Source organism: Syngnathus typhle, linkage group LG17, assembly GCF_033458585.1.
Source record: "Syngnathus typhle isolate RoL2023-S1 ecotype Sweden linkage group LG17, RoL_Styp_1.0, whole genome shotgun sequence".
Classification (NCBI taxonomy): Eukaryota; Metazoa; Chordata; class Actinopteri; order Syngnathiformes; family Syngnathidae; genus Syngnathus; species Syngnathus typhle.
Genome location: NC_083754.1, coordinates 517,874 through 545,545, shown reverse-complemented (window position 1 = coordinate 545,545; position 27,672 = coordinate 517,874). Strand labels below are relative to the sequence as shown.

The 27,672-nt window shown below is 53.7% G+C and overlaps 1 protein-coding gene and 1 long non-coding RNA gene across 8 annotated transcripts; one reads left to right on the top strand and one right to left on the bottom strand.

Annotated features, from left to right (window-relative positions):
• Nucleotides 1–63: 63 nt before the first annotated feature.
• On the bottom strand, nt 64–27,253 carry arhgap23a (Rho GTPase activating protein 23a). Of its 7 annotated transcripts, none has more exons than XM_061303590.1 (24): nt 27,092–27,253; nt 12,854–13,060; nt 11,724–11,754; nt 11,353–11,445; nt 11,073–11,151; nt 10,918–10,972; nt 8,737–10,255; nt 7,712–7,849; nt 6,882–6,993; nt 6,765–6,804; nt 6,406–6,546; nt 5,956–6,264; nt 5,815–5,876; nt 5,474–5,592; nt 5,273–5,391; nt 5,041–5,193; nt 4,887–4,965; nt 4,751–4,824; nt 4,591–4,680; nt 4,385–4,510; nt 4,247–4,288; nt 4,082–4,175; nt 3,023–3,054; nt 64–2,927 (listed from the first exon to the last, which is right to left on the bottom strand). In XM_061303590.1, the coding sequence occupies exons 1-24, from the start codon at nt 27,098–27,100 to the stop codon at nt 1,833–1,835; spliced, it is 4,818 nt and encodes a 1,605-aa protein (XP_061159574.1). In that variant the 5' UTR covers nt 27,101–27,253; the 3' UTR covers nt 64–1,832. The 7 variants fall into 7 exon arrangements, with proteins under 7 accessions (XP_061159574.1, XP_061159572.1, XP_061159575.1 ...); XM_061303588.1 differs by lacking the exon at nt 27,092–27,253 and adding an exon at nt 21,895–22,296; XM_061303591.1 differs by lacking the exon at nt 27,092–27,253 and adding an exon at nt 16,083–16,500.
• On the top strand, nt 2,796–4,335 carry LOC133170566 (uncharacterized). Its single transcript, XR_009718594.1, has 2 exons — nt 2,796–2,938; nt 4,018–4,335. It is a non-coding gene; the product is annotated as an uncharacterized LOC133170566 (long non-coding RNA).
• Nucleotides 27,254–27,672: the final 419 nt, after the last annotated feature.

Below are 27,672 nucleotides of genomic sequence, written 5' to 3'. Positions count from 1 at the left end.
CAGCTTTAGGAAATCAGGTGCTTGCTCCACAAGAGGGCGCCATTTCGATAGTCAAACGAGCAATGTTTTTCAACGTACTTGTGTTTTATTTACATCATATATAATGCGCTAAGCAGAGTTATACTCATAAGCCATTCCAAAAATGTACACACGAGGGACAATATGTTACATATGAACTATGTACAACATACGAGCGACACCTTTTTAGTTTACACCACACAGGAGAGTGCATAGTGTGCTTTTTCTTACCCAACCCCCATGAAATCATTGTACACATCTTTGGAGGTGAGCTGGGGAAGGAGGAGGAGATAAGAAGCCAGCATGGCACAACTGAACATTCCAAAAAGGAGGCACTTGTTTCAACGCAAACTTGTGACTGACTATCCTGACACAAAAAGGCCTTTGTAAGCAGTGACGTCACAATACAAAATATATATAAAATACTGTATATTTAAATATATTAAGGGAACGTTTCAAGTAGCGTCCGGAGAAGGAAATGTTTGTAAACCGTTAAAAAAGGAGTAGTATTATTATTAAGGTTAAGAACCAAACTTTCGTATGTACAACTTAATAAGGCTGTATACAAATATTACAATAATATAGCAGAAGGAAAGGAAGCAAAACATTTTTTTCTCTCTCCCAACAACAATGAAAGAAAAAGCACCAACGGGGACTCGGAGCAAAAGTCTCGGGCCGGCCACCATCAAAGCTGAGCGCGTTGACTAGTATCTGCATACTTTCAGCACAGTGTTCAAACTGTGAAGCTCATTACAGCCACTTATAATGGAAGATATCCGGTGGTGCCTCGAGCTACGAGCGCTCGGTGGACAGTGGCAGAGAGCTCGTGTCAACTCGCAGTCAGCGGCGTCGCTTTGCCAGAGTCAACACATTTATAATAATAATAAAAAAACAACAACGTCAAGCTGTTTAATGCCACAGCCGCTTCAGGTTGGCTGTCAAAATAAACCGAAAACAAGCCACTTACTCATTGTGTATTTAAAACAATGTTCCCGTTGAGGGGCTAATAGATTGCATTTACTGCATCATTTACTTTTGTTATTTTTTTAGATGTGTTCCTGTTTAAAGAAAATCAAATCATATTTTTGTTGCATTACTAAAGCTCAAGTGAACAGTGACTTTAAAAGCAAAAGTATATAGCAAACCTTGTTTTTTTGGGGGGCGTCTATGCATGCCGGGGCCGTGTTATTTTTCTCATTTTGTGACAGATACAATAAAATGTTTTCTAAATATTCAATCTCGACTGACTAAACAATTCAACACGACATTCATTTTTTGCATGGACACTTCTTTCCGTTTATAGCGCCTCTGGTGGTCATTTACCTTCATCCCCTCCCAACGGACATCTGCTATTTAAACAAGTCTGGTGGCGGCCCAAAACCTTTGCTCAGTCATAGTGGCGCTGATCAGGTAGGTCAGAGTGTCTCCACCTCAGAAAAGCACACATTTACAAAAAGAAGTAACAAAACCAGAAAGCTTTGGCAATGGGTTTACAGAAAAAAACAACAACACCAAAGAAACTAGCCAGTGCGCGCGCTGACCCGCAGCTGGGGGGAGGGAGGGAGGGGGCGGTCGGTCGGTCGGGCGGGCGAGCGAGCCGGCCTGCCATAGGCTAGGCTGAGAGTCACCTGGCTGCTTTCTGACAAGGCGTCTCCTCGCGTCCCGAGTGACGGTGGCACGACTCGGATCCTGTCGGCTTGTCGTGGACGACGCGCGTGTGGCACCGCATCAGCAGTTAGTGGACCCGGAAGAGTCTCGCTTGATGCCGTCGTCACTAGGGTCTCTGATTCTTCAGGCACGGGAGGCGTCCTTTCTCACAGGTACTGGTGGAACCTGGACGTCTGGCGAGCAGAAGACTCCGGACGGGCGCCGCCGCCGCCGCCGTCGTCTCCTTTGGGGCCGACGGGCGAGAGCGGGAACTCCGTGACGGCCAGCGGCCGCTTGTCGCTCGGCTCCTCGGTGGGCGACGCCACCACCGTGTGTCGGCGCCAGGCGCGCCTCTTGCGGCGGCTCTCGGGCGACAGCGGCTTGCGCACGCCCGCGCTGCGCAAGTCGTCGGCCGAGCCCATCAGGCGTGCCTGGCGCACCAAGGCGGTGGGGGTGAAGGACGTCGCCTCGCTGGGGGGCGGCGGCAGCGGGGCGGCCGGCCTGACCCGGGACGGGCGGAGATTCTTTTGGCTGCTTCCCGACGACGTGTGGATCCTCGTCCTGGGTGTCGCGTCTCCCTCGGGGGTGGCGACGGGGATCTCCAGCAGGTCGAGCGAGCGAGCCTTCATCTTCTTGCGTGCCAGGGTGTCGCACTGGATGAGCTTATGCGAGTTGAAGGACGGCCGCGAGTGCAGCCTGTGTGACGAAGACGTGGACGACGGCGTGGTGGAGCGAACCCCGCCGCCGCCATCGCCATCGCCGCCGCCATCGCCCGCTGAGGGTTTGCGGGGCGGCGGCTTGGCGGGACGCTCCCGTGAGGCAAAGCCACTCTCGTTGTCCGTCTCGCTCACCAGCTCGCTGTGCTCATCGTCGGCGTCGTCCGCGCCCAGGCTCCGGCCCAACGTGGACAACGTGGAGTAGCCTGACACGATGGAGCGGGCGTCCGCCTTTCCTCCCGCCTCCTGGCCCCTTTTTTCCGCCACCGCCTCCTCTTCTTCTTCTTGGTCTTCTTTCACTTCCTCTTTCTCCTCCTGCTCTCCCTCGGCACGAGGAGCGCTGCCGCCTGCCGCCTCTTCCGTCTCCCCTTCTTCCTCCTCGTCTTCCTCCGTCTTGACGGGCTCGTGCTCCGAGTCGTCGTCGGTGCTGCTGCCCACCCGCCGGGCGTTGTGACGCTTGCGGCGCTTGCGGCCCGTCACCGCCGACATGATGGACAGAGTCAGGAAGTCCTTGGCGGTGAGGTCTCTCTTGGAACCCCAGGACCCCTGAGGCAGAGGTGAGAGACTGCATTTTGCAACACTCCTGTTCTGTGCTGGTTGGAGAGATCATTATCATTATCATCATTATGATCATTATTCACCTTGGATTTGGCAGAGTCACTGTTGGTGGAGTCTGAAGGGTAAAGAAGAGGACATTTAGTAGCGCTGACAAAAAGTTTGGGAAGGAGGGCACAGAGACACTTGGTGCGATGCGCTTATTAACCGGATTGGAGTCCCGTCAACAAAATGGAGGCTGGGGCTACCAAGTCAATTGTCTGCGAGTCACAGCCACCCACCAATAGAGGGCAGCAGAGCAATTTTGCACTCCTAACTCGCAGACTAGCGCACTGAGGCTCTGTGCCCTCTTGACTTGATACACATGCACACGGGAAGAGAGCCAAGGATCATCAAACATTGCAGTCAGTGACAGAGCAATGCAGCAATTAGAAAACACGCACGCACACGCACACATTCACGTGGGACGGCGAAGGCAACATGCTCTCACAAAAAACTCTGGCTATTACGGTGGCGGAAAAGTCGCATTGTCACAGTGACAGACACACACACACACTTGAGGACAGTGAATGTGCTCTGACAAAGCTACTGGGGGGATCACACTTACACGCACACACACACACACACACACACACACACGCATGTTGGCGTCCTACCGCAGTGGTTGCTCCACAGGCTCAGCTAAGAGAGTGAAGCAGAGTCACAAGATGAGCAATGTGCAGAGAGAAATTGAAAGCAGAGAGGACAGGGGAAAAAAAAGATCAACTAAAGGCTAAGTGAGCAACTTGAGTTGTCATGCTACATGCCCTTACGACGCTCATGGAAAGGAAGGAAGGAAGGAAGGAGGATGTGACACAACGGACACAAGGCGCAGGTATAAACGTCATCGCCAAGGTTAGCTAAGCCTACCTACCTAGTATTTGATCATTTCAAATGAAAATCAGGCAGGCAGGCAGGCAGGCAGGCAGGCAGGCATGCGCTGATTTGAGGTTTAGGCGACGCGCTCAATATTCTCCGTGCTCTGTTTAGCATAGCGACGCTCACGGCCCCCTTGACCTGATCCTTTCTGCTTGCGTTACAGCTACGAGGGTGCTCTAGCCGTTGGCCGCGGCCGGCGTTGGCCGGCGTTGGCCGGCGGTGCTCACCTGAAGCGTCGCCGAACAAAGCCGTCCGCCCAATATTGGAAAGCAGGTGGTCGATGTTAGGGGCGGGCTGCACGTCTTCAGTGTCCACTGGCGTCTGGATACAAATTCTTGCCATTAGGCCTCTTTGATTGCTAACCCATACATTGAGACTTGATGGTTCCAAACCTTTTCCTCCTTGTCCGTCTCCTCGCTGAAAAACCAGAGGTACTGGCAAAAAAAAATCACGTCATGATATTGAATGTGTAAAGTGACAATATGTGTGTGTGTGTGTGTGTGAGGGCAAAAGGGCGTGCCTGCGCTTACATGCTGTATGAGCGTTTCCACAATCTTGTAACGATCTGGCATGTGCGTGACCATGTCCTTCATGTTGTCCTCGGACGTGCGCACCAGCGTGGGCCCAAACACCAAAGCCAGGTTCCGAGGCTCCATCTGCACGCAGCGAGCCAGCGAGCGCACGGCGTTTACAAGAAATGGTCGCTGGAGTGCGTTCAAGCTCGGCGGCCACTCACCCTGTTTTTATCCGAATGGTCTGCCACCGTCTTCAAGTGACACACCAAGAACTTGAGCGTGTGGTAGTAATAGTCCGGAAGGTCTCGGATCTACAAAATGACGAGCGATCAGGACGGAGTGGGCCGCTTTCAAGTAGCGTGAACACAATGGAGAGTGTACCAGCTTCTTCATGGTCTTCAGCCTATCCGACGGGTCTTCCGTTCTGTTGGCGTCGATGAAATCGTTGTACTTGTCTGCAAAAACGACACCGAGTCAGAGTGCGCGCGCGAGCGTGCGTGCGTGCAGCAGAACTTACCGTTGGTGAAGAGCGGCTCCGGAAGCTTCCGGAAGAAAGATTTCAGTAAGCTGCTGACCACGTTGAGATCCTGCCACTTCTGTCCGCAACGAGGGAAAGAGAAAGGCTTCAGCTTCTGCGTGAGGAGAACGCTGTCTTCAAGCGCTCCTTTCACCTCCTCTGTGGGGTTGATGTCGACGCCCTTGTTGAGTTGCTCCTGGAGCAGCGACACCATGGCGTTGTTACCGGGCACGCGGTAGATGCCCGTGTACTCCAGACCCATGTCCTCCACCAGGCCGCAGCAGATCTCCACAATCAGCGGGATGAACTGATGCGCACATGAGGGGAATGTGAGCCTTTCTGAGCAAGAGAGAAAGGGTGGGGTGGGGCGGGGCGGGGGGGCTGACCTTGTTGTTGACTCCCGGCTGGCAGTCCTCCAGCCTCACGCCAAAGGCTTTGGGCCCAGCTTTCTTGCTCTTCTTCATGATGTTGATTCCCCAAGGAGATTTGGGAGGGCTGCTTTCATCTGAGGAGGCCACATTAGATGGAAAAAACACAAATGAGTTTTGCTACCGACAAAATATTTCACAATCATTCATGATGGGGACCTTTGCCGTCTGGTCTGGGCGAGCGCGGTGCCCCCAAAGCGTTGTCGGTCTTGGCCAGCAGGAAGGGAGGCATCATGCGAGACATCCTGGGCGAAGAGTCGGGCTTACTGCCAGTCGGGCTGCGGAGGGGCGGAGGGAGGGAGGGAGGGAGGGAGGGAGGGAGGGAGGGAGGGAGGGAGAGTCAACAAGGTGTGAGGAGGGAGGGAGAGTCAACAAGGTGTGAGGAGGGAGGGAGAGTCAACAAGGTGTGAGGAGGGAAGGAGAGTCAAGACATGAGCTAAAATGCAAGTGCTGACTGTCTGCAAGGCATTAGCGTGGGGAAATGACTCAGTCTGCCTCACCTCTGCTTCCTGTAGTCATTGAGTTTCTTATTGATCAGGGCCTGCCTGGAAAGGCCCAGCTCCTGCAACACAGGGGAGCAAAGAGCAAGTGTTCTTTCTCCGTCCGTCGGCCCTGAATCTGGCGGCGGTGCCGACGCCCACCTCGCTCTCCGTCTTGCCGTTGTCCCTGATGACCTGGATCCAGTCCAGCATGTGGTCCCGGTCCTCGGCCTGCAGCAGGTACTCGCAGAAGTCCTGGGTGGTGAGCCTGAGGGCGTGCTTGCGCTTGGTCTCGCTGTAAGCGATGTCCACCAGGCAGCCGCGGATGCTGATGGGCTGCTCGTCCTCGGCGCCGGCGCCCAGCGTGGCGCCGCGCAGCACCGCCTCGCGCTTGTCCTTGTACAGGAAGAGCAACTGCGAGCGCAGCACGCAGAACACGCGCTTCCACGGGCGCATGCCGCTGCCCACCTTCTGCCACCCAGACAGACAGACAGACAGACAGACAGACAGACAGACAGACAGACAGAGAGAGAGAGAGAGAGAGAGAGAGAGAGACAGAGTGGCTGGCAATGGTAGTCCAATGTTTTTTTTTTCCAATGCTTTACCGCTCACCTTGCCCTTTTCCGTGAGGATCTGCTTAAAGTGCAGCCAGCCTTCCCGCCGCCGCATGTCGCTGTACGTGATGTTCCCCAACTCGGAGGTGGAGTGCCGCTTGGAGCGCACCTCCTCTGCCGTGCCCAGGTTGTCCAAAGACTGGAAAAGACAACTGCTGTCATTCTGCAGATCGAACAGCGGAGGGCGCTAGAACGCAACGACAAGTTGGCCAGGTTGTCAAAAGCTGCTCGAGTTGGCTGGCTGATGAGTAAGCAGAAGTCCGATTGGAAAGGAGACCGACGGGTTCTCTCTTTGTCAGGGCAAAATCAAGCATTTTGTGGGAGGGAGGAGCGTTTTCACTCCCTGATTTGACTTACCCCATCAGTGAAGAAGCTCTTGACTCTCTTTGGTAGCCTCCTGTTGGAAAACAAAGGCTCCTGAATGACATCACTTGCAAGCAATGAGCTGCTTGGCGCACGCGCAAATTCACTCACGAGAAGACACGGCCGTCGTCCCGGAAAACGTTGAGGCCTTCGTCGCAGGATTTGGAGCGCTCTGCGGTGATGGCTAGAAGATAGGAGGAACGGCGACCCGATTTAATAGCGCCTGCTCGGCCGCACCGTGAGCCGGCCGGTGGAGATGGGAAAAAAAAAGAAAGAAAGAAAGAAAGAAAGAAAGAAAGAAAGAAAGAAAGAAAGAAAGAAAGAGGAAAATGGATGGATGGATGGATTGATTGAAAATCAACAATGGTGTGTCATGCCAATCATCGGCCACATCGGATCAGGTGACGATGGAAAGGGAGGGAGGGAGGGAGGGAGGGAGGGAGGGAGTGGGAAGATGGCCGGCCAAAAGTGCGCTCAGATGTCCGCCGCCCTCTCACTTGTTGACGTTTTAACCTTGCAAAATCCAAACTGCTGTGGTCACAACTATGCAGCATGCCAAAAAAAAATCAAATCAAGAGATAATCTAGTCATTTTCTGTTTTCCCCCAAATCCGTCTTGTGAAAAAATGAGCTCGACTCAAAATTCATTGATTCACATGATACTTACAAACTAAGTATGGCACATGGCCTCATTCCATTCAAATGTGAATTTTCAAATGAACCATTCGAGCATTCCGAGACTCATTCACTTGATTTGATTCCAATTTCCAAGCTGATGATATGCTACTGGAAGCCAGCCAAGGAAAGAAGCAAGGCATGCAGCAGCAGCAGCAGCAGCAGCAGCAGCAGCAGCAGCAGCAGCAGCAGCAGCAGCAGCAGCAGCACCACCACCAGCAGCAGCAGCAGCGTTGGCGGGGAACAAACGGGAGGGGGCCCACTCACTGAGCCTAGCGGCGGGGAAGGTGAAGGTGGGGGAAGCGGGACTGGCGGCCGAGGCCCAACTCGTGCCGCCGCTGGAGACCACCGAGGACGCCGGCACGTGGCGGGCGCGCAAGTCGGCGCTCGGGCTGGTGGGCTCGTCTGCGTGGGGAAAAGATGGCGCGCCAAAGGAGGAGGAGGAGGAGGAGGAGGAGGAGGAGGAGGAGGAGGAGGAGGAAGAGGAGGAGGACCGTGAGTTAGGTGTTGTTAGGAAGACCAATTAGGAAGAAGGGAATCTTTTTCAGCAACAAATTGCTTTACTTTCTTAGCGGTGTCACTCAATGCAACATGCAAACGTGCTGCTACACGCTGAGCAGAAACGCCTTCTTTTGCTCCAACGTCAACCGCACGTGTAGAATAGCGCAAACGTATGAGCCGCGGGAGGAAAACATTCCCAATCTCGGGCGGGCGACCGGCCGGCCGGCCGGCACCGCGCTGGCTGGCTGGGCCCGCTGCGGCTTTAAGGAAGGCGGGCCAGGATCTCGGAGGGAACGCACGCACGCTCACAAAATCCACGCGGTGTCTCGGCAAAGACAGGCGCCGCCACCGCCGCCACCGCCGCCTCTTTTGACTTTTCCCAATTGAAATCCGGGCGCCAATCGTTTTGTCATGCGTCCAAAAAGTGCCGTGTGCCTGTTGACATTGTGCCCAACAGCATGTGACCAAACGTGTCAACAGGGAACGGATCGAGAGGACGGACGGCGCTTGGACGTGCCGCGACTTGCCGCAAGAATGCACTCAAGCGTTTGGGCGGGTGCAACGTCTCCTGACTGACTGACTGGCTGGCTGGCTGACTGGCTGGCCGATTGGCCGATCGGCCGGCCAACCGACCGACCGACCGACCGAAGCGGCCCGACTGTTTTCATTGGCCAAATACATATCTGATTTGCCACGGGGGTGATCCCATGAAAGGCTGGGCTTTCAAAAGTGAGCCCACCCACATTTGGAAGCAAGAAAGGATGAGATTGCGAGTCAAGACGCACGCTTACCGATGAAGGGGATGGACGCCAGCGAATCGTCCTCCGGGGAGAGCAGCTTGCCGTTGGCCTTGAACGGCAGCACGGCCGTGTCTCCCGAAGAGCTGGAGGTGGCCGCCGAGTCCGCCGCCGGGGCTTCCGGCGAGAACAAGGAGGGCTCCAGGCCGTCCATGGCCAGCGCGTAGTGGGGGTGCCGCATGGCGTTCCTCCGTCCGCTGGGGGGCTTCTGCCGCATCACCACCTCCTGGCTCTGCCCCGCCACCTCAGCCGACCCCCGCTCGTGGTTGGTGGGTCTGTAGGCTCTCTCCTGGGATTCGGGCGAGGCGGAAGCCAAAGGGGCCGCTGCGGAGGCCGAGACGGCCGGCGCCGCCGAGACGGCCGGCGGCGGCGCCGCCGCGCCCTCGGGCGGGCTGCTGTTCCAGTTCAAGTGGGGGCCAGAGTACGAGGGGTCCCTGAAAGAGTGGGCCTGCTGCATGATGCGGCCCGTCTTCCGATAGAAGGAAGGGCTGTAGCTGCGGTAGCCCAGCGGCTGCTCGTCGGCGCTTTGGACCGGAGGAAGCCGCCTGCTGCTCTTGGGGACCGCCGGCGCCTGCTGGCCTTGGCCCGGGCAATGGCTCTGCTTGGAGTGCGAGTGACGGGCCACGGGGGGGGCTTGCGGCGCCGGGTACGGAGCGCTGTGCCTCTGGTGGACATCGGTCCTGGGGGGCGGCTTGGGCGCTCGGTTCCACCGAGACGAGACCTGCGCGCCGGCCGAGGCTCGGTCCAACATCTCCAGCGAACGTCCGTGGCAATGGAACTGCACCAGGAGGTTTTCGGAGCGAGTCCTCGCGTGGTCGGGGGCCCACTCCTCGCAGCGTCCCGACGGCTGCGCTAACAGCAGAGTGTCCTGGGAGGCGCTGTGCGGCCAGCCTGCGCCCGCCCGCTGCGGAGGCCTCCCGGACTCACTCAGCCGGTCCTGGGAGTAGCTCCGGTGGCGCGCCCGCACGCTGCGTCCCGGCACTTGGTTGCGGTACCACTCTGACAGCGCTCGCTGGCAACGCTGGCTTTGGTCGTGACCCGGATGAGAATCGCGCGGTCGGGCTCGCGCCGAGTCGGCGGCGTGGTGGCCGTCGGGGTAGCGGACCTGCAAGGGGCTGGATAAAGGTCCCCCCGAGGAGGATGAAGACGAGTGAGAGCGCCCCCTGCTTTGCCCCTGAGGCTGCTGCCCGCTCACGGCGTACTGGACGTCGTCGTCGGCCCGGCGGCGGCGGGCCGGACTACTGCGAGCCGCCGCGCTGCCGCCGCCGCCGGGCTCCACCGAGCGGCCGTCTTGCCAAGCGGCTGCCGTGCGGTTGTCCAAGGGCGAGGAGGGACCGGGGGGACCGGGCCAGCGACTCCAATTATCCAGCTGGTTGTGGCCCACGGGGGTAGGCGGGGGAGCGCCTGCGGGCGACATGGCGCGAGGGTAGCAGAGGGGCGGCGGCGGCGGCAGGTTCTCAGCTCCCCCCGAGAAAGGCTCGTTGCCAGTCAGGTAGGCATCTTGCGAGTAGGCCTGCGACAAAAGCCAAGGCAGGTGAGGCGGCTGAGGTGCTGTTTTCACATGCCGTGAACAAGTTTGACGACAACAACGCGATCAAAGACGGAGCGGCGCGTTCAAAATGGCAACGTGCTCGGAGACGCAAACGCGCCAGTGAGGAGAGGCGACGGCGGCGGCGGCAGCAGCAGCAGCAGCGACAAACTCTCTTGACTGAAGCCACCACGACTTACATGTTGCCCAATAAATCCTTGTGAAACATCAAAACATTCCAAAGTCGTATACGCGTCTCCTCTTTGCGTTGAATATAACTATCCAATCTAGTTATTATTTCACTGCTGGCTCCCTTGATCTTGTTTTCGACTCGGCTGGCTCGCTGGCTCCGCGCTTGTGTGTACGCACGCGCTTGTGTGTACGTGTGTGTGTCACTCCACCCAGTGGGAGTGCGCAGGAGGAGTGACGTCATGCCAGGAATGCGGTTGACGAAGAAGAAGACGACGGAGGTTGCCGCCAATGCACAACTCTTGCTTGGGTAACGTCGACACATTTGCGGTCTAACAAAGGTGCGTTCCCTCAAGGCGCACGCACTCATTTGGAGCATTCTGTCGCTTTCAAAAGCAATGGCGACAATGTTTTTCTTCCGTGTCGTGTCGTGTCGTGGTCAAGCAAGTCCCACTTACCAACTGAAGCACGTCTTCATCCTTTGGCATAATAGACAGCTCCAGCACACTTTCACTGGTGATAGAATAGAAGAGGCGTCAATTCTTTCACACCTGATTAGCCTACATGTCATCTGGGTGGCTTCTAAAGACGGAAGGGGACGGGAGCTTCTCACCTGTTCTGGATGAGGGCGATCACCTGGGAGTACGTCTTTCCCAGCACGCTTTCGCCGTTCACCTTCACCAGACGATCACCTGACGGACAAATAATGTTCCATGTGTTTGCAGCTTTTTTTTCGGGGGGGCTCAAGTGTTGCCAATATTTTGCTGCTCCTATTGGGGCTCAAGGCATTCCTCGCATTTGGGGCGCACTGAACATTTTACACTCTTCCTAATATTTTGACGCCGTTCGCAAAGCAAACGCAAAAGGACCGAACGAACGGCGTTCTCCCTTACCGGTACACAGGCCCGCTTGATGGGCGGGACCTTTCTCCCGCACATTCTTCACAAAAATGGTGTCCATCGGCTCCAGTCGTCCTTTCTGGTAACCTGCGCCGAATCAAATCCAAAATAGACACGTTTTGAAATGAGGAAGGGGTCCTTGAGCTGGCCCATTTTTAGAGGCACTTGTGCAATTTTGCTGTAGAGGGCGCAAGGAGGCTGCAGAGTGGAAGCAATCAGGAGCTGAGCATTTCCAGTCCCTATTCAGACAGAACCTTTTCATCACCTTAAGACTTACAAGAAAATGAAAATACCATTCTCTACAACAGGACTGCAATTTGCATGCTTTTTCGTCCTGGCTTGGGAGGAAAAACAAGACAGCTCACCTTTGCCGTTGCCGTTGCCATTCTCCTCATCCTGCAAATAAAACAATGCCAATTTTACACAAATGGCCCAGCCTGTGTGCCTTTTTTGATACGCATGTCCTTATGTTTGGGAAAAACAATTGATTGCACTTGAGATAGCAAAATAGTTTCTGGGTGCACCACTTGATGTTGTTTTCCTTTGAAGCAGCTCCAACAAACTTAACATGGCTTCACAATGATGCAATCCTCACAGTGTGCCTGCCTGCCTGGTGCTGCCTGGCGCTGCCTGGCTGCCTGCCAGCCTGCCAGCCAGCCAGCCAGCCAGCCAGCCAGCCAGCCAGCCAGCTGAGTGGACACTTTCTGCTGAGGGCGGGCGAGTGTGGGCTTTAGGCCTCGCTGAGTGGGCTCATTCCTGACTGGCTGCGCACAATGTCGCTTTACACAAAGCGGAGGAGAGCCTTAAAGCCCGGACACCCCAGACGACCTGAGACTCCAGAATTTCATTTGGTGTCAAAAAGACGAGTTAAGGCGCAGAACCAAATCTGAATTTGCTCGAGAACATTCAGGTCCCTCTTGCGCGTTTATTTTTCTAGCACACATGGTCTCCATTTTGCCCCGGCTGGACGGACGGACTCCCCGGTTCTTACTGTGCGCAAGATAACGCTAATTGTAGCTCAGCGGCGGGCGCAGGGTCAAGGGGGTTGAGACAAACGCTCAAGTGAGCAAAGATCATTAAGGCGGTCGGATCGGGTCGGGAAGGAGGACTTTTCAGCCGTGCTAATGTGACCGTGCGTGTGGGCAAACGTCTCCAGATGGCGGAGGCAGGCCGTTGAAAACAACCCGTCCGTCTATTATGATACTGAATGGAAGGCCTTGTGCTGGCTGCGGTGCCGCTCGCAGGCGGGCGCTACCAGGTCACGCTGGAACAATAGAGCCCAATGCTCCTCTGCCTCCGCTGTTGCATGCTGGATTTTGGACCTTGGTTATTTTCGGGCTGGATTTGGACAATCGCAGAGAGGACGATCAGGGTTTCCAACCATGGCGGTACAATCATCAATTTGTTCCGACGGTGTGGCTGCGACCTTTACTTTTTCTTCAAACGAGGGATTCTCTTTGAATTGGCAAGTTTCGAATGTCAGATCATTTCTCACCTTGAGGTCGGTGTGCAGGGTGGACTCCGGCGGGTAAACGATGAAGTGGCGCAGGGTGAAGCCAAAGCCCTGCGAGTTCTTGCGGAGGACCAGCGTGCGGGGGGGGCCCTTCCACGCCACGCCCGGCCGGGTCGCCACGGGCGGCCGGGGGTTGTTGGCGGCGGCGGCGGCGGCGGGCGACGAGAGAGCATCCCTCCGCCCTTTCGCCTGCAAAGAGATTGCATTGAATCCATGTGTCAGGAAGGATCCTGGCCCACATGCCTGACTGACCTTGGAGATTCCCAGCCTCTCTCCAAAGATGGCTGAGTCAATAAAACGGCCCATCTGACAGACACACACCAGAAGTCTCACCCCCGTGCTGCCCCAGAGACTCACATCTGTCAATCACACGCTGTCACCTGACCAAACAAGCGGGAGCCGAGGGGGGGGGGGGACACACCTCGGGGTCCAAAATGGCCCCGACCACTTCAAAGCTACAAAAATTGTGCCGAATGAAACTTTCCTACTACTTAACACAAGAAGAAAAACAAGCCAAGGCTTGGTGGGGCGGTGTGCAATGTCATCCAGTTAAGCTAGCATTAGCTAAATGTCTCGGCAATTGTTTTACTGCCGATTTTTATTTTATTTTTTTTAAATGTCTGTTTGGTGAAAACTTCACTTCCTGACATAAACATGACCACACATGGCTGACAACACACAAGCGCTTAAGCAGGTGGGCGCACCGCAACAGGAAGTGGCCTGCCGGACGGAGGCAGGAAGTGGGCTCGCGTTACAAGGCAGGCAACCAGAGGCGCCTAAAAACAACTTCCACTACTTTGCTCCTTCGTCTCCTCCTTCACCCTTCTCCTTCATTTTCCATCAGGAAAAAAGGCCTCCATTTTTCAATGCTGTGGAAATCGCAGAACATGCAGAGCGTTTCGCCCATTGGATTATGAATGATATCATTTTTCGTATTATGAATGATAGCACTTCTTTCTTTTCAACGTATTTGACGTTTCATTCTTGAAAATAATTCAAACATTCATACTCAATGCATTAAAACGTTGTATTCGTGAAAACCTTTTAGGGATCACGAGTGTTGCTTCTGTGAGTTTATTCCACATGAGCAAGAGCAGTGCAGCGCACAGATGCTGCATGAGAGAGAGCCAGAGAGAGAGAGGGAGAGTGCGAGAGAGGCACACGTGGGGGTGGGGGTGTTGATCGGAGAGAGAGAGAGAGAGAGAGAAACAAAACAGGCCAAAAAAGGAAGTGAAGGAGGGCCAAATGAGAAATTCCTCAGAGGGAGCACTTTGGACAAGTCGCAACACACGCCAACAAGAATAAGAGGATGAAGAGAGAGAGAGAGAGAGAGAGAGAGAGAGAGAGAGAGAGAGAGAAAGAAAGAAGGAGGTGGAGTATCGGGTCTCGGCAAAGGGACGGGCTCCGGCACGCCGCTTTTCCACCGCACGGCCCCGGGCCGGCTGGGAAAAGCCAGCCAAACCTGTCATTAGCTCAAACGCGGCAGCACAGGCCCGAAGGGTCAGAGCCGGCGGCACCGGAGCCTCGTCCGGCCGGAGCTGTGCACCTTGTGCACGGGGACACACACACACACACACACGCAAGGATTAGGACTAAGACTTATTTCAGTTGAATGACTATGTCCATATTTTGACTTCCCATTGGAGTGCATATTTTGGCCTCGTCCTCAATTTCGGAGGAAGTGACTTTTCACTCCATGACGGGAGGGAAGAGGGATCGACCTGCACAGGAAACCATTCAAAAGTCAAGTTGGCATCATCAGCAGTGAGCTACCAAGAGATAGCCCCGCCCCCTGCCAACATATGAGCAATGGAGTCTTTCAAAGCACCATGAAAATCAGAGTCATGTTAGGTCTGCTTTTTAAAGCAGCCAACCAGCAAAATCGGCCATTTGCCTCCCGTCCCGTTCAATCAACGACGCTGCTCAGGGCAGAGCGCCTCGTTGACCGGTGGCTAGCACGCACGGCCCAGCTCAAACTCAAAGTGAACACAGCAAAATACATACGGTATACTATGTATCTACGTATGTATGTCCAAATACAAGCAAATGCCATTTTGCTCTACTTTGATGATAATTTGATGCCTCCAGTCGGCGTAATAGCAAAGTGGTAGCCCCCTTTCCGGGCCCGCTGCAACAATGGGGCAGCTGAGAGCTGCAACCTGTTTGAAAAGTGGAGCTTTACGCCGACACAAATGCTGACAAATGAGCCTTTAATCCCGATGGCCGCCGCCGCCGCCACCGCCGCCGCCGGGTGATTCCTCAAGCGGCCAAGGTGAGCTTTTATTGGGATCATTTGAATGTCAGTTGGGCAAATCAGTTGAACCGGTTTCTCCACGTGGAGGATTCCAGCTCTGCTCAGGGAACCGGCTCCTCCGCTCGTCATCACCATTCCAAATAAAATGAGCCGCATGTACTACATCAACATTTCTTCTCTCTTCTAAACTCGGTGTCGCGGGGGGCCGCCGGAGCTACGTGACCTCTGACCCGTGCTCTCGCCATTTTAGCCGTGGAGAAAAACACAGAGAGGAAGCGTGAAAAGTGAAGATTATGCAGAGTGGAGCGAGCCCTTATCAAGCGTGATTGTGGGAAAAGCCGAGAGGTTACAGGACACGGACGCTCAGCGGTCTCGGTCGGTCGGTCGGTCGGGGTTTAGGTCACGCTCGCGGCCGGGACCTCGGGAATGCGCGGCCGATGTTTACCAGGCAAACTCTTGTCAACTCTTACGCTAGTGTGAATGGCGCCAGTATGCAACTAATGACTTTGGAAATGAGTGACAACATTTAGTGAGCGGAGCTAGGCTGGGCTGAGCTGAGCTGGGCTGGGCTGGGCTGGGCTGGGCGCAGTGAGGCTAAAAGCGCATCAAGGAGCAGGCCCAAATCTTTTGGGCCCAAGGTGCAACGATGATGACGGCATACTGTCCATCCAGATTAGAAAAGATGCTTTTAGCAGCTTCTGAAGGCTACCAAAGCCCGAAAAAGAAAATAGGCTTTGCTACAAATCACAAGGACTACATACTTTGCCACATCTACAATGCTTTCTCATGAAAGATGCAATATTTCAGCCATACACTCCACTAGTTTTGGACCAAAATTGCTACCAAAAATGCTAATTATGGCCTTGAAATCTACAACACGTGCTGCAGTCCTAAATGTTGCAACCAATCACGTGACGTCACGCCACCACCATCACCCACGCACCCTCCTCGCCTTACCCTCAACTGACGGGAAACGTGGTGACATCCGACGGGCACGATCGGCGGCGGCCCGGCTACGCCGCGAAGCACCGCCACCCAGATGCAGCGAGGCTCGGGGGAACTGCAGTCCACTCCCACCGGGTTCTGGAAGCTCCAGTCGGACCCCGCCGGTACGGGGCGTGGGAGCATAGCGGCGGGCATGGGAACAGGGCGCTGGCTCATGTGCGCATGGCTAACCCAGCGCATGGGACACAGTGGCGGATCTGGGACTTGACTGGACTTCCCTTTGCCATCTCCCTCGCCTCGGCAAGTCTTAATCCCGTACGCTCTCTGGACAGAGCGAGCGACAGAGAGAGAGAAAGAGCGAGAGAGTGACAGCGTGGCCGTCCCTCCCGCTGCTGTTCTGCATACAAAGCCAGTGCGGTGCGTCCACCCCCAAAACACACACACACAGCGGCCGGCTGGCTGGCCGGCTGGCTGGCCGGCCGGATTGCTTGTCTCCTCCTCCTTCACTGTGGATGGCTAAAAGCTGACAAATCCTCTCATCTCTGTCAGCAAGTCACCAGAAGTCAACTTCCACCAGGGCAGGAACAACTCGTGTAATCCCCAAAAACATCACGCGGGGCAGATGCCGTGGCAACACGTGCGCTGCGTGCGTGTGCAAGTGGGCGGGTTGACACAAAGTGGTATAGTCGACAAGAGAGGAAAAGATTTTCCAAGCGCAACTTGTCAGTCGATGAAATGTGCAAGCGCCTCAAAACTGGACCGATATTCTTTTTCAAAACAATCAACGCAGACAAGTTTCCCATGCACCAAACGGCGCTCAGCGTTGGAGTCACTCAAGTTGACATGGATAATTGTCCCAGCAAAGGCTCGTGCACGTGTCCAGATGCTCGCCTTATTCCGACACATATAAGTGTCAAGAATGGACATTGTGTCTGTTCCAATGCGCCAAATTGCTTCTCTCTGCCTGCATGGGATCATATTTCACACAGGACATGCATGGGAAAAGAGCAATGGCGAAGAAGAGTGCCATGAAAAGTACACATTTTGCTTGTTCTTCTCATTCTAACCACACATTTGGCCACAAAAATGCTCGCTGGCCCAAAGGATTTCTTCAGCCTTCTACACGGATTTGTTCTTTTTAAGACTCCACAATGGAGGGAGGTCATAAAAACGGAAAGACAACACGCTGTCACTTTGCGTGCAACAATTGTTAGCACACGCACTCAAGGCTAACTATGAATACATTTCGCTATTGTATATAATTAAGCTCCGTTCTAAGGGCAGCCAACGATTTGGCTGAGGCGCCGCCGCCGCTGCCGCCGCCGCCGCCGCGCGTCGAGCCGCCCTTCCTTAAATGCGCCACTACAAACATCCATTGGGTGTCGCTGCGGGGACAACAGCGCATGTGTCGCTTGCGCCATCAGACTAGCCCGATGATAATAGCGTTTAATCTCACATCATCAATGATTAACAAAGGTCAGTCCTGTTTTTTTGGTTTGGTTGGTTTTGATCCCAACTGGAACTGAGGGCCAAGACTAAACAATAGAATGAACAACATGTGATGAAATGAAGACACTAAAAGCACAATATTACCACAAATAATTACAAAAATAACCACAACACAGAAAACGTCCCAGAATGATTACATTACAAACAAAAGACAAAATATAGACAAGGAAGAACCAAAAATAGAAGAACTAAAATACTATAACAAAAACCATTGAAAATAAACGACAATGAAAAAGGCCTTAGGCAGAAAAAAGTGATACGGACGGAGCTGGCTGTACATGCAGTTAGCAGCAGGCGGCCACTAGAGGGAAGCCACCACTCGGCCTGACGGAGGGAGGGAGGGAGGGAGGGAGGGAGGGAGGGAGGGAGGGAGGGAGGGAGGGAGGGAGGGAGGGAGGCAGGGAGCGTGTTCATGGACAGCACCGCCAATGCCAGCCAGCGTGTGCACTGGGCCTGACACAGCTGAAGGAGGGCTGCTCTCAACTGCAAATCGCATCAAATAAAGGCAATAAGGGCCACGCCAGATGTTGGGGACATCTGGAGAGCTGCGTCGGTCGGCTGGGTTTCATCGTCCCCCTGCAGCCCGCCGGCCGGCCGGCCGGCCGTGACACACATTCCCTCGCAGACACGCTCCAATTAGCTCCTGTACGGCAAATTCCTGACCGATTTTCCCCCGCTTGTCGTGACACGTGAGCGCCGGTATCACGGGTCGCTGATTTAACGCCGAGGCGCAGGCCGTTCGGAGCGCCCGTGACTCCAGCCGTCCTGAATCCGGAGCAATCCCAAACCGGAGCGGAGCTGCCGTGGGACGAGGAAAGAGAACGACGGAAACAAACAGAAAATGCCTACTTTTTAAAAGGGGAGTCGAGCTTCCACATTCAGCTAACAATGGGAGCGGGGCCTGTCTCAAGTCAGGCTATTTTTCCAGAGTTTTAGAGCAACCACAACTCGTTTCAAATCAACTGACTAACGGTGAAAGGTTAAGCTTTTCAAAAAGACTGCGGGGGGCACAAGAGAGTTCAAGCTCAATTTACTCTGAAAATGGAGGAAGATTGTGGCTACGCAATGCCCGATGTGGCACTACACTCGTCGGCAGTTGCACTTTCGGAAGCTTTACGTCCTGTGACGATGATGCCGTTTTGGAAAGGGAGGGGGGAGGGAGCGTGAGTGCCCCCCCCCCCCCACACTTCTCCATCGCTTCATCTCCCATCCATGTGCCGAGCACAGCCGCTGGGAGCAATCAGAGCGGTCACGTCTGAGCTGCAGTAAGAGCCGGCCGGCTGGCCGGCCCTTGCTCACTCCTTCCTTCCTCCCTCCCTCCCTCCCTCCCTCCATCCCTTTCTTCTTTCTGCATCTGGACAGCCAGAGGCCCGCCCGCATGTCCAAAATTAGCTCATCCCCGCCTCTGTGTAATTACACCAGTGAGATTATAAATTTGGCATTGGCCGGTGACGTCACTGGAGGAGGCGTGGCCAACGAGGCCGGAGCCCCGGAGTTTATTACAGCCCGCGACACGGGCCGCCTGGAGTTTCCATTTGAGCTCATCGGGTTTGTGCATTCCTGCCACGCATCAGGGCTCCAAAGTGCTCCGGAGGAGGTGCGCCCGCCCGCCCGCCCGCCTTCTCCAGGCCATTTAGGGAGTTCTCCGGTGATATGGGTACGTATGTAACGCACTCCAAATTCCACCCGGTGCCAATGCACGTGAAGCTTTTCCCAAATCTATTTGCGAAAGGACCAGAGCGAGTCGTCGTTCCCAGCCTGCTGTCGCTCGCTCGCTTCTTTGAAGATGCTCAGAAGAGCAGAGCAGAGCGTGCCGTGCCATCTTTGCGACAACATGGAGGGAGGGAGGGAGGGAGGGAGGGAGGGAGGGAGGGAGGGATTGCAGCGGCAGCTTGATGAATCTTGATGTGGAGCATGATATCCATCCACTTTCTTAATAAACTGGCACAGCTGAGCACAACAAGCGCATTCTGCTCCACCTTGAGGACACAATTTAAAGGTCCGCCTTGGGAACTTGCTGCTTCACTTTATTGAGAAACATTCTTGCGTTCTAAATGAACCGAATTTTGAACTCAAGCAAACGACAAGAAAAAAAAAAGGGAGCACTGTGGAGATGACGTACGTGGACGTGGGCACCGACAACATAATGCCAGCACTGAACGTAAACAATGGCAGCATTGTGACGCTAGCTTCTCTGCGGCTTTTGTTAGCTTCTCGCTGATTCCCATCCCATGACTCCGACTGTCAAGACGGTCCGGTCCGCAAGCAACAACAACATGAGTGGAAAGTGGCACGTCACTCGGCTTCACTTGTCTGCTGGACTTGCCGAGCGACTTCCCAACCTGTTCCATGAGCATCATTCTGTGGCCATGAATCATTGGGATGGATTCTCTTCATTCCCTCCTCTGCTGACATTCCACTTTCAACCGCTAAAAAGCCTGGAGGGGATTTCATTGGACACAAGATAACCGTGATTCTGAAGTGACAAAATGAGCAGAAAAAAAACGGACGTACTACATCCGAGTGTCTTCACGGTGGACCATAATGCTCCTCAAGCTATATAATATATCCTCAACGTGGACACTAGACTAGAATGTTCCTAAAGTGGATGACAATGTCGTCAAGCGGATGGATCACAGCAGCCACCGCAGCTACAAAGAGCCAGCCAGCCAGCTAGCCAGCTACCCAGCCAGCCAGCCAGCCAGCCAGCCAGCTAGCCAGCTAGCCAGCCAGCTAGCCAGCCAGCCAGCCAGCCAGCCAGCCAGCGCACAATGGAACAGCCAAGTCCACGCTGAACCAACAAGACCAGACCTGTCCTTCTTTCCGGAATATATCAAATGGCCTCATCTCTCAAGCACGCCGGCTGGGGGAACACATGGGGGGGGTTTACATACATTTAAAAAAAAAAAATCACCATTAACAGGTTCACCAAACAACAATGGCCGCTCTGCTCGAGTCGACAAGGTCGATGTCGACGGATGTCCTTCGACGCGACCGCAACGGCAGCTGGTGTGGAGAACCTCCGCGTGCAAACATGGCAGACCAAGTACAATAACAGAGCTGCAAACATAATGACAGTGTGCGTGTGTGCGCGTTTCATGTCCATAAATAACCTCCACCAATTCAATCCAACTTTATTGAAGTATTGTCTTAGGGCGCACCATCCTCTCTATGAACGCATCGCAGGGCCCGAACGGTAACTTGGATCAATAGACGCATTTTGCAGGCAGGCAGGCAGGCAGGCCGGCCTTGGTTGGCGAGCAGGGCGTGGCTGCCTGGCTGATGCTCCAAAGGAGCACGGATGACAGGAAAGCGGGGAGTGCTTTTATCCACATGGCACTTCAGAGCAAACCGCTACGATCTTCAAGTGGACTAATAGGAGTGTCCATAAATTGGATCAGAATGTCCAGAAGGGCTATCAAAATGTGGATGAGAAGATTCCTAATTCAGACCAAAATGTCAGCCATGGGAACGTAAACACGCACCAGAATACTCCCAAATGGAAAACGGTATTATCACTCACTCTGGTGACATCAAGCAATGTTGTGATGGCACAGGAAGTGCCGCCATGATTCCCCAAAACACGACAAAACCACACAAGAGCTTCTTGAGCAGAACACACGTGTGGGGGTGGAAAAATGACTTTTAAGAACTTGCTATGTAAAAGGATGCCAGGGAGAGCTTGTGATGTTGACTGACTGACTGACTGACTGACTGACTGACTGACTGACTGACTGCATCGGTCGGTCACACTTTTCCCATCTTGTCATTAGCTGTGACGTCACCACCACCACCCATTTGGCTAGCCTCATCTTTGGCCGAAGCGCAATTTAACGACGTCGCGTCAGCATAACGTTTTTACAGACGCCGAAATGAGGCCCTCGTCACTCCGCGGAATGTCACTGCATCCCGTCTCGGGACGTCCCGCTCGGACTGACAGGCAGCCAAGCCGTGGCCAGTCCGCCCTGCCTCCCTCCCTCCCCTCGGCGATTGCCGCGCTGCATCGACTCGGACAAAAGACTCGCCCTGGCCCTGGTCCTGGTCCCACTGGGGTCCCTCCGGGCAATGCCGCGTTCACATGTCGTCGGACTTTGTAACATTTAGCGCTCAAAAAGCTACAACAAAGGCTTCAAAAGATGCAGTGTCCGTCCGTAGTGCTGTTTGTTAATCGGCTTAGGAATCACGTTCGGCTAGCTCGGCACAACGGCGGCGGTGGCGGCGGCGCTCCCCGCAGGCAGGAACGCTCGCACAGCCGCGACCTCCACTCGGTCGGTTCTCCTCCTCGCACAAAACAAGGCGGGCGGCGTTGACTTACGTGCAGCTCGGAGGAGTAGGGAGGTATTCCAACAAGGCAGAAAGCAACTCCATTCATTGGGCGGCGGAGGCTGTCGGACGGTGGCCACGAGACACGTTTGCAGGCAGGGCTTTTCCTAACAACTCGGAGAAGCTCGACTTGTTATCCTTCCTTCTCTCCTCAACTCCAGCACCATCGCCACTTCTTTCTTTCTTTCCTTCCTTCCTTCTATCTACTACTACTTCCCCCAGACAATTGCCTCTGCGTGTGTCTCTGAGCGGGCAGCCCCCTCCATTCCATTCTATTCCGTTCCATATCATTCCATTCCATTCCATTCCCTGTCCTGCCCTGCCCTGCCTTGCCTTGCCTGTCTGCCCGCCTGCCCGCCTGCCGCCCCTCCTTCTTCTACTACTTTTTCTTCCCCTTCTTCGGTCGTTGGCCGTTTCCGTCAAGTCAGCGGCAAACAACACAAAAGGCGCCGGAAGTAGCGATTCAGAGTAAAGCGCTAGCACAACTCAGAAGAATCCCAGGTGGCTAGATTGAACAACGTTGGTACTTTAGTGTATTGAATATTTTTATTCCAGCAAAAGCAAAAACGAGTTTGGTCGGCATTCTTTTCTTTTTTTTTATTATCTGTGATAGAAGTTCCACACTCACCTGCCATGATCAAATCCAGTTATAGACTACATTAAAAAAACCAACTCTTGAATCTTGAATATGTTTTTCCCCCCCTAAATATACATACGCAGTTGAACCCACCCCACACGCACTTTTTAAATACTACATTGTGTATTGCATGTCTAAAATGTATCGCAAATACTAAGTGTACCAAACAGCCGGCATCTGAAGCACAAAGACAACAACTATGCACACGGCGGTCCTGACTGACTGACCGACCGACCGACCGACCGACCGCCTTCCCCTTCCTCGCGGGACACGCTACAATTGGGAGTCATTTTGGGAAAGGTGTCCAAGGAAAAAGTATTTTTAGACAAGCACGGGAAGCTGACTCGTGGACATAATAGGAAGCTCAGCCCGCTTGCCAAGTCACTTTGGGTAGGACGTGATCCAACGTGGCGCAAATTGGAAGGGGAACGCAACGCAACAACGCAACGCACGCGTTGAAGAGGCTCCAAGACGAGGGCCCGTGTGGCTGCCGTTACGCCATCGGGACCACTTCAAAGACCAGTCCCAAATTGTTTCAAAGCAACCCCTTGATTCTTTAGGACGACATGCACTTACAGGCCTCCTCCGTCCGTTGCAATTCATGACGACAAAGTGAGGCGACACCATCTGAGGGAGCGTCAGACCCTCCTCCTGGAGGGAGGGGGCCCTTCCATAATGCCGTGCTCAGCCCAACGCCGTAAACAAGCGTCAGTGTTTCGCCGCTTGACCCAGCGAGCGCACGTTTCCCTCCGCTAGCGATTATTGCTCATGCGGGACACCAATCACCGAGACACTTGAGATGATGAGGGGAGGCGGAGCGCTGGGTGATGATGAGATGATGATACTAAAATGATGATAAGATCAAATACAGTCAATAATACGTTCAAATAAATGAACGAATAATACATGTCGTTTCATTCCAAAAACGGCAATTGAAATCAATCAATTCAGTTCAAGTTGCAGCCTCGTTCAAAGATTTGCTCAAATCATTGATTGAACAATTCAAGAAAACGACTACGGCGACTTTGGCACCATGGGGAAAAACCAAAACAAAGCTGACGGCAGCGACATTCCGGGCGGGCTATTCAGCGCTTCCTATAATGGCATCTGTGGCTAGAAATATCTTTCGATCCCCGAAAACGTCGCCTTTCCTCTCGCAGTCTAGTGAGAATGAAAATAAATCCTGGGGCTGAGTCATCCTTCCAGTAGCAACCCGGCCCGGCCGGCACTTTCCTGCTGCTTCAGAGTGCCAGTTGCCAGTGCCGCCAGTGCCGCCAGTGCCACCAGTGCCAGTGCGGCCAGTGCCAGTGCGGCCAGTGCCAGTGCGGCCAGTGCCAGTGCGGCCAGTGCCAGTGCGGCCAGTGCCAGTGCGGCCAGTGCCAGGGCCGCCTCACCTTTCACAGCTCCGCTTCCCGTCCACTCGGCTCCGTCACTTCCTACGGCGGGCGATGGGACAACGTGACTCCCGGACAAAAGAGTTTGTCATTCAGGAAGCCCTTTGTCTGTTTATCGCCCACAATATTTACAAAGCGCAACATCGCAATCCCTTCACGAGTGTCATAATTAGAACGAAGAGCGGATAGATGAGGTTTACTGGAAAACAGACGTCTAATACGTACTAGATTTCATAGGTCAGGCTATACGTAAGAGGTAGAACATCTCCACTTGAAACGTAGGAAAATGTGAAATTCTTCGAATTGTTCTACTACAATACATTTGCATTTCATTTACATTCCAACTGAAAACAAGGACGTTTGCTCAATTTCACATACTGGCTAATGAGAAAAAGTCATGCACTCAAACAAACAAATAGTCAGACTGAAGTCAAAATAAGAAAAAGAGCACACCATCTGCTCTCTTGCAGCTAGCTCCTTGTACAGTCCGTCCGTCCGTCCGTCCGTCCGTCCGTCCGTCAGTCCGTCCCTCCTCCAGAAAGAGATAATCCCCACCCACACTAGCTGGGAGACACACGCACACGCGCATGCACTTGCAGTGTACGCCACACGAGGGCGCAATATAGCATGCGAAGAGTGAACGCCAAACGTATTCCTCTGCTCCTAGTCAACTGGTTTAGGTTCGAACACTTGGGACAAATCACATTTCAACACATTTTAAGAATAATAAAGTCAAAACTACATAAATTTAATAAATACACTAGAAAATGAGAAAATGGAAAAACAAACACAAGGAACAAAATGCTGCCAACAAAAGTTGACTACCCTGCACATTCACGCTCTCGCTCTCTCTCTCTCTCTCTCTCTCACTCACTCACTCACTCTCTCACTCACTCACTCACTCACTCACTCACTCACTCACTCACTCACTCACTCTCTCACTCACTCACTCACTCACTCACTCACTCACTCACTCACTCACTCACTCACTCACTCACTCACTCACTCTCACTCTCTTTTTTCTTCTCTCTCTCTGTCCCCGCACGCACACACATTAATAGTGAGACACAAAGTAGTAATGGTCGTAAAGCAGTATCTGTTTACTTCCTGGAGAGACGGGTGTCCTAGTTTTGCGTCCCGGGACAATCTGGCCATTGTGCGCGCCTGCGGGCATCCACCACATTGGCCTTTGCCTGCATATTAGCAACACGGACGCTGTACTGTACTGGACAAACGCTAAGTGCGCACCCACCCACCACACACACCCATGAGAGTATAGTCCTACATACAAGTTTAGTTTGACCAAGCTAAGAAGCAGGTTTATTCACAATTATTTTCCAATGAGATCGATTTTTTCGACTCAAATGGCTTTGGGCAAATTCTGACTCCTCCAAACAAAACAAGAAGACATTCCAAGATGAGAAGCTAGTTGGGGGGGCTGTCAGATTAGACCACCTGTTCCACCATGAGGGAGGCAGCCACGCAGCCACGCAGGCAGCCACGCAGGCAGGCAGCCACGCAGGCAGGCAGCCACGCAGGCAGGCAGCCACGCAGGCAGGCAGGCAGCCACGCAGGCAGGCAGGCAGCCACGCAGGCAGGCAGGCAGCCACGCAGGCAGGCAGGCAGCCACGCACGCAGGCAGGCAGGCGCACAATCATGCTCATTCTTCTCCTTGATCATTCCCTCTCACCTACTCGGTCGGACAGTTGTGACTCATTAAGCGCTCTCAACTTTTCCTGCCACGTGAAATACTACAATATGCAATACGGTGGAGGCGTGGCAAGTCATCTAGTATAGTAGGTCAACTAGTAGTATGTAGTACATATCTGCCCACCGTGGAGACGTTCTCCCTTGCCGCCCGTCCAGGTCGACCTTAATGACCGTTGACCGAAAAAGTGCGTTGACCCTAAGCAATGTCGACGTTTGAATCATCGCCATGCAGGCCAGGCCAGCCAGGCCAGGCCTCGGCCTGTGCTCCTTTTCCCCTCGCATCGATCCAGAAGGATGTGGCAGAAAGAGGGCGCTGGCCCTAATACTGTGCCCTCCTCCTTCGCACACTCCATTATTGCAAAAGTCTAACAACACGCATGACATGCGTATTTATTTTGACATCTCTGAGGTGTACATCGAGCTGCTACTACTGTACAGTACAGCGCTAGCTCGGCTAACCAGCATAAGGTCATTTCCACGTGCGCCTGTGGGAGTTCTGCCTGGATACGGTTGACTCTCATGTCAGTGAGTGAGTTTATCCTTGAGAATCATCTTCCGCACAAACAGACGCACACTTGCAGAGGGGGAAACACAAGGCAAAGATAAAGATAAAGCGGCCTTGCTGCTAAACAGCAATAATAATACTGAGTCACATGACCCACAGGAAGTAGGAAAACCATATTTGTGTTCGAATGACAGGAGTCATCAACTTATGCATTTAAGCCTCCCTCCCGTTGTGCTAAAAGCTATTGAGTTGCTAGCATTCAAAACAAACGGACACAATGTTAGGTACACCTGCACAACCTAGTACAAGAGTTACATAGTACGTACATCCAAATGTGTATTGAGAGCTGTAAAGAGTTTCATATTTTTGGGCTGTATTTTGGGGAAAAAATAAACAAGAAAAGCCTAAAAGTTGCTGCAGACAAGTGAATAGTGCATCACCATAAAAAGTGAAGAAAATTCTGCTTCTATTGGACAGCAAAAAAATGCAAAACCCCAAAAACTCATTGCAAGATACAATACAGCATTGCATTGCATTAGCGCGGGTGCAGGTGTACCGAATAAAGCGAGCATTGATAGCGTCGCACTTATTGTGACACTGCTGAGCATCACTTGATGACACCATCGCCACTTGTGCTATATGAGGCTTCACGGGGCAGCTTAAGTACGGGGGTGACCAACGACCTGCGTGAACCGAAGCCGTGCCAGCCAGGGCGTGTCCCCTCTCTCTCCCTCCCTCCCTCCCTCACCACCCCGCTTCCGGGCGGGATGCGGGATGAGGTCATGGGATGTACACACTTGTTTGCACATCTGCGGAGGTTGCGTTACCTCTCGAAGGGACGTCAATGGAAGGAAGGGCAGCAAAGTAACGTTGTCATGCAAGCATTGAGATGGAAGCCTTCCCTTCCCTTCCCTTCCCTTTCCCCCTATGCATCCTCCCTCACCTGCTCCATGATTTCAGCGTGCCATGACGGCTCTCCTCTTCTTCTTCTTCTTCTTCTTCCCCGCGTAGTATTCCAAATAACTCTCGTCCACGTTCTATTCTCGGTTTCTCCCGTGTCCTGATGGGAATCCTCGCCACCGGAAAAAAAAGACTCCCGCTCTCTTGTGTCGTACGTACGCACACACACACGCACACACACACATTGCTGTTAGTCTCTTCCCTTTGCTCCTTCCCCCTCCCCCTTTCCCGCTGCAGAGGGTTAGGGTAGCCAATCAGAAGGAAGCAGCGGAAAGGGCGGCCGCCTCTTGATTGGCCGGCTGGCTCCGGAGTTGGGCCTCGCGCGCGCTCCAGCTGTCCCTCTCACGCTTCCTTCACTAAAAACCTCTGTTGCCATTGACGACAGCAACCAACACGCTATTGGATGGATTTGCACGGCCCGCCGAACTCATTTTACAGCGAGAGGGGGGCATGTTGGGACATGTAGTCCTCTTTTTTCTTTTAAGCCCGGCCATTCCTGGGGGTGGGTTGGGGGGGGTGACCCATACATCCTTTCAAGGGAAACTCCCAACCAGCAAATAACAG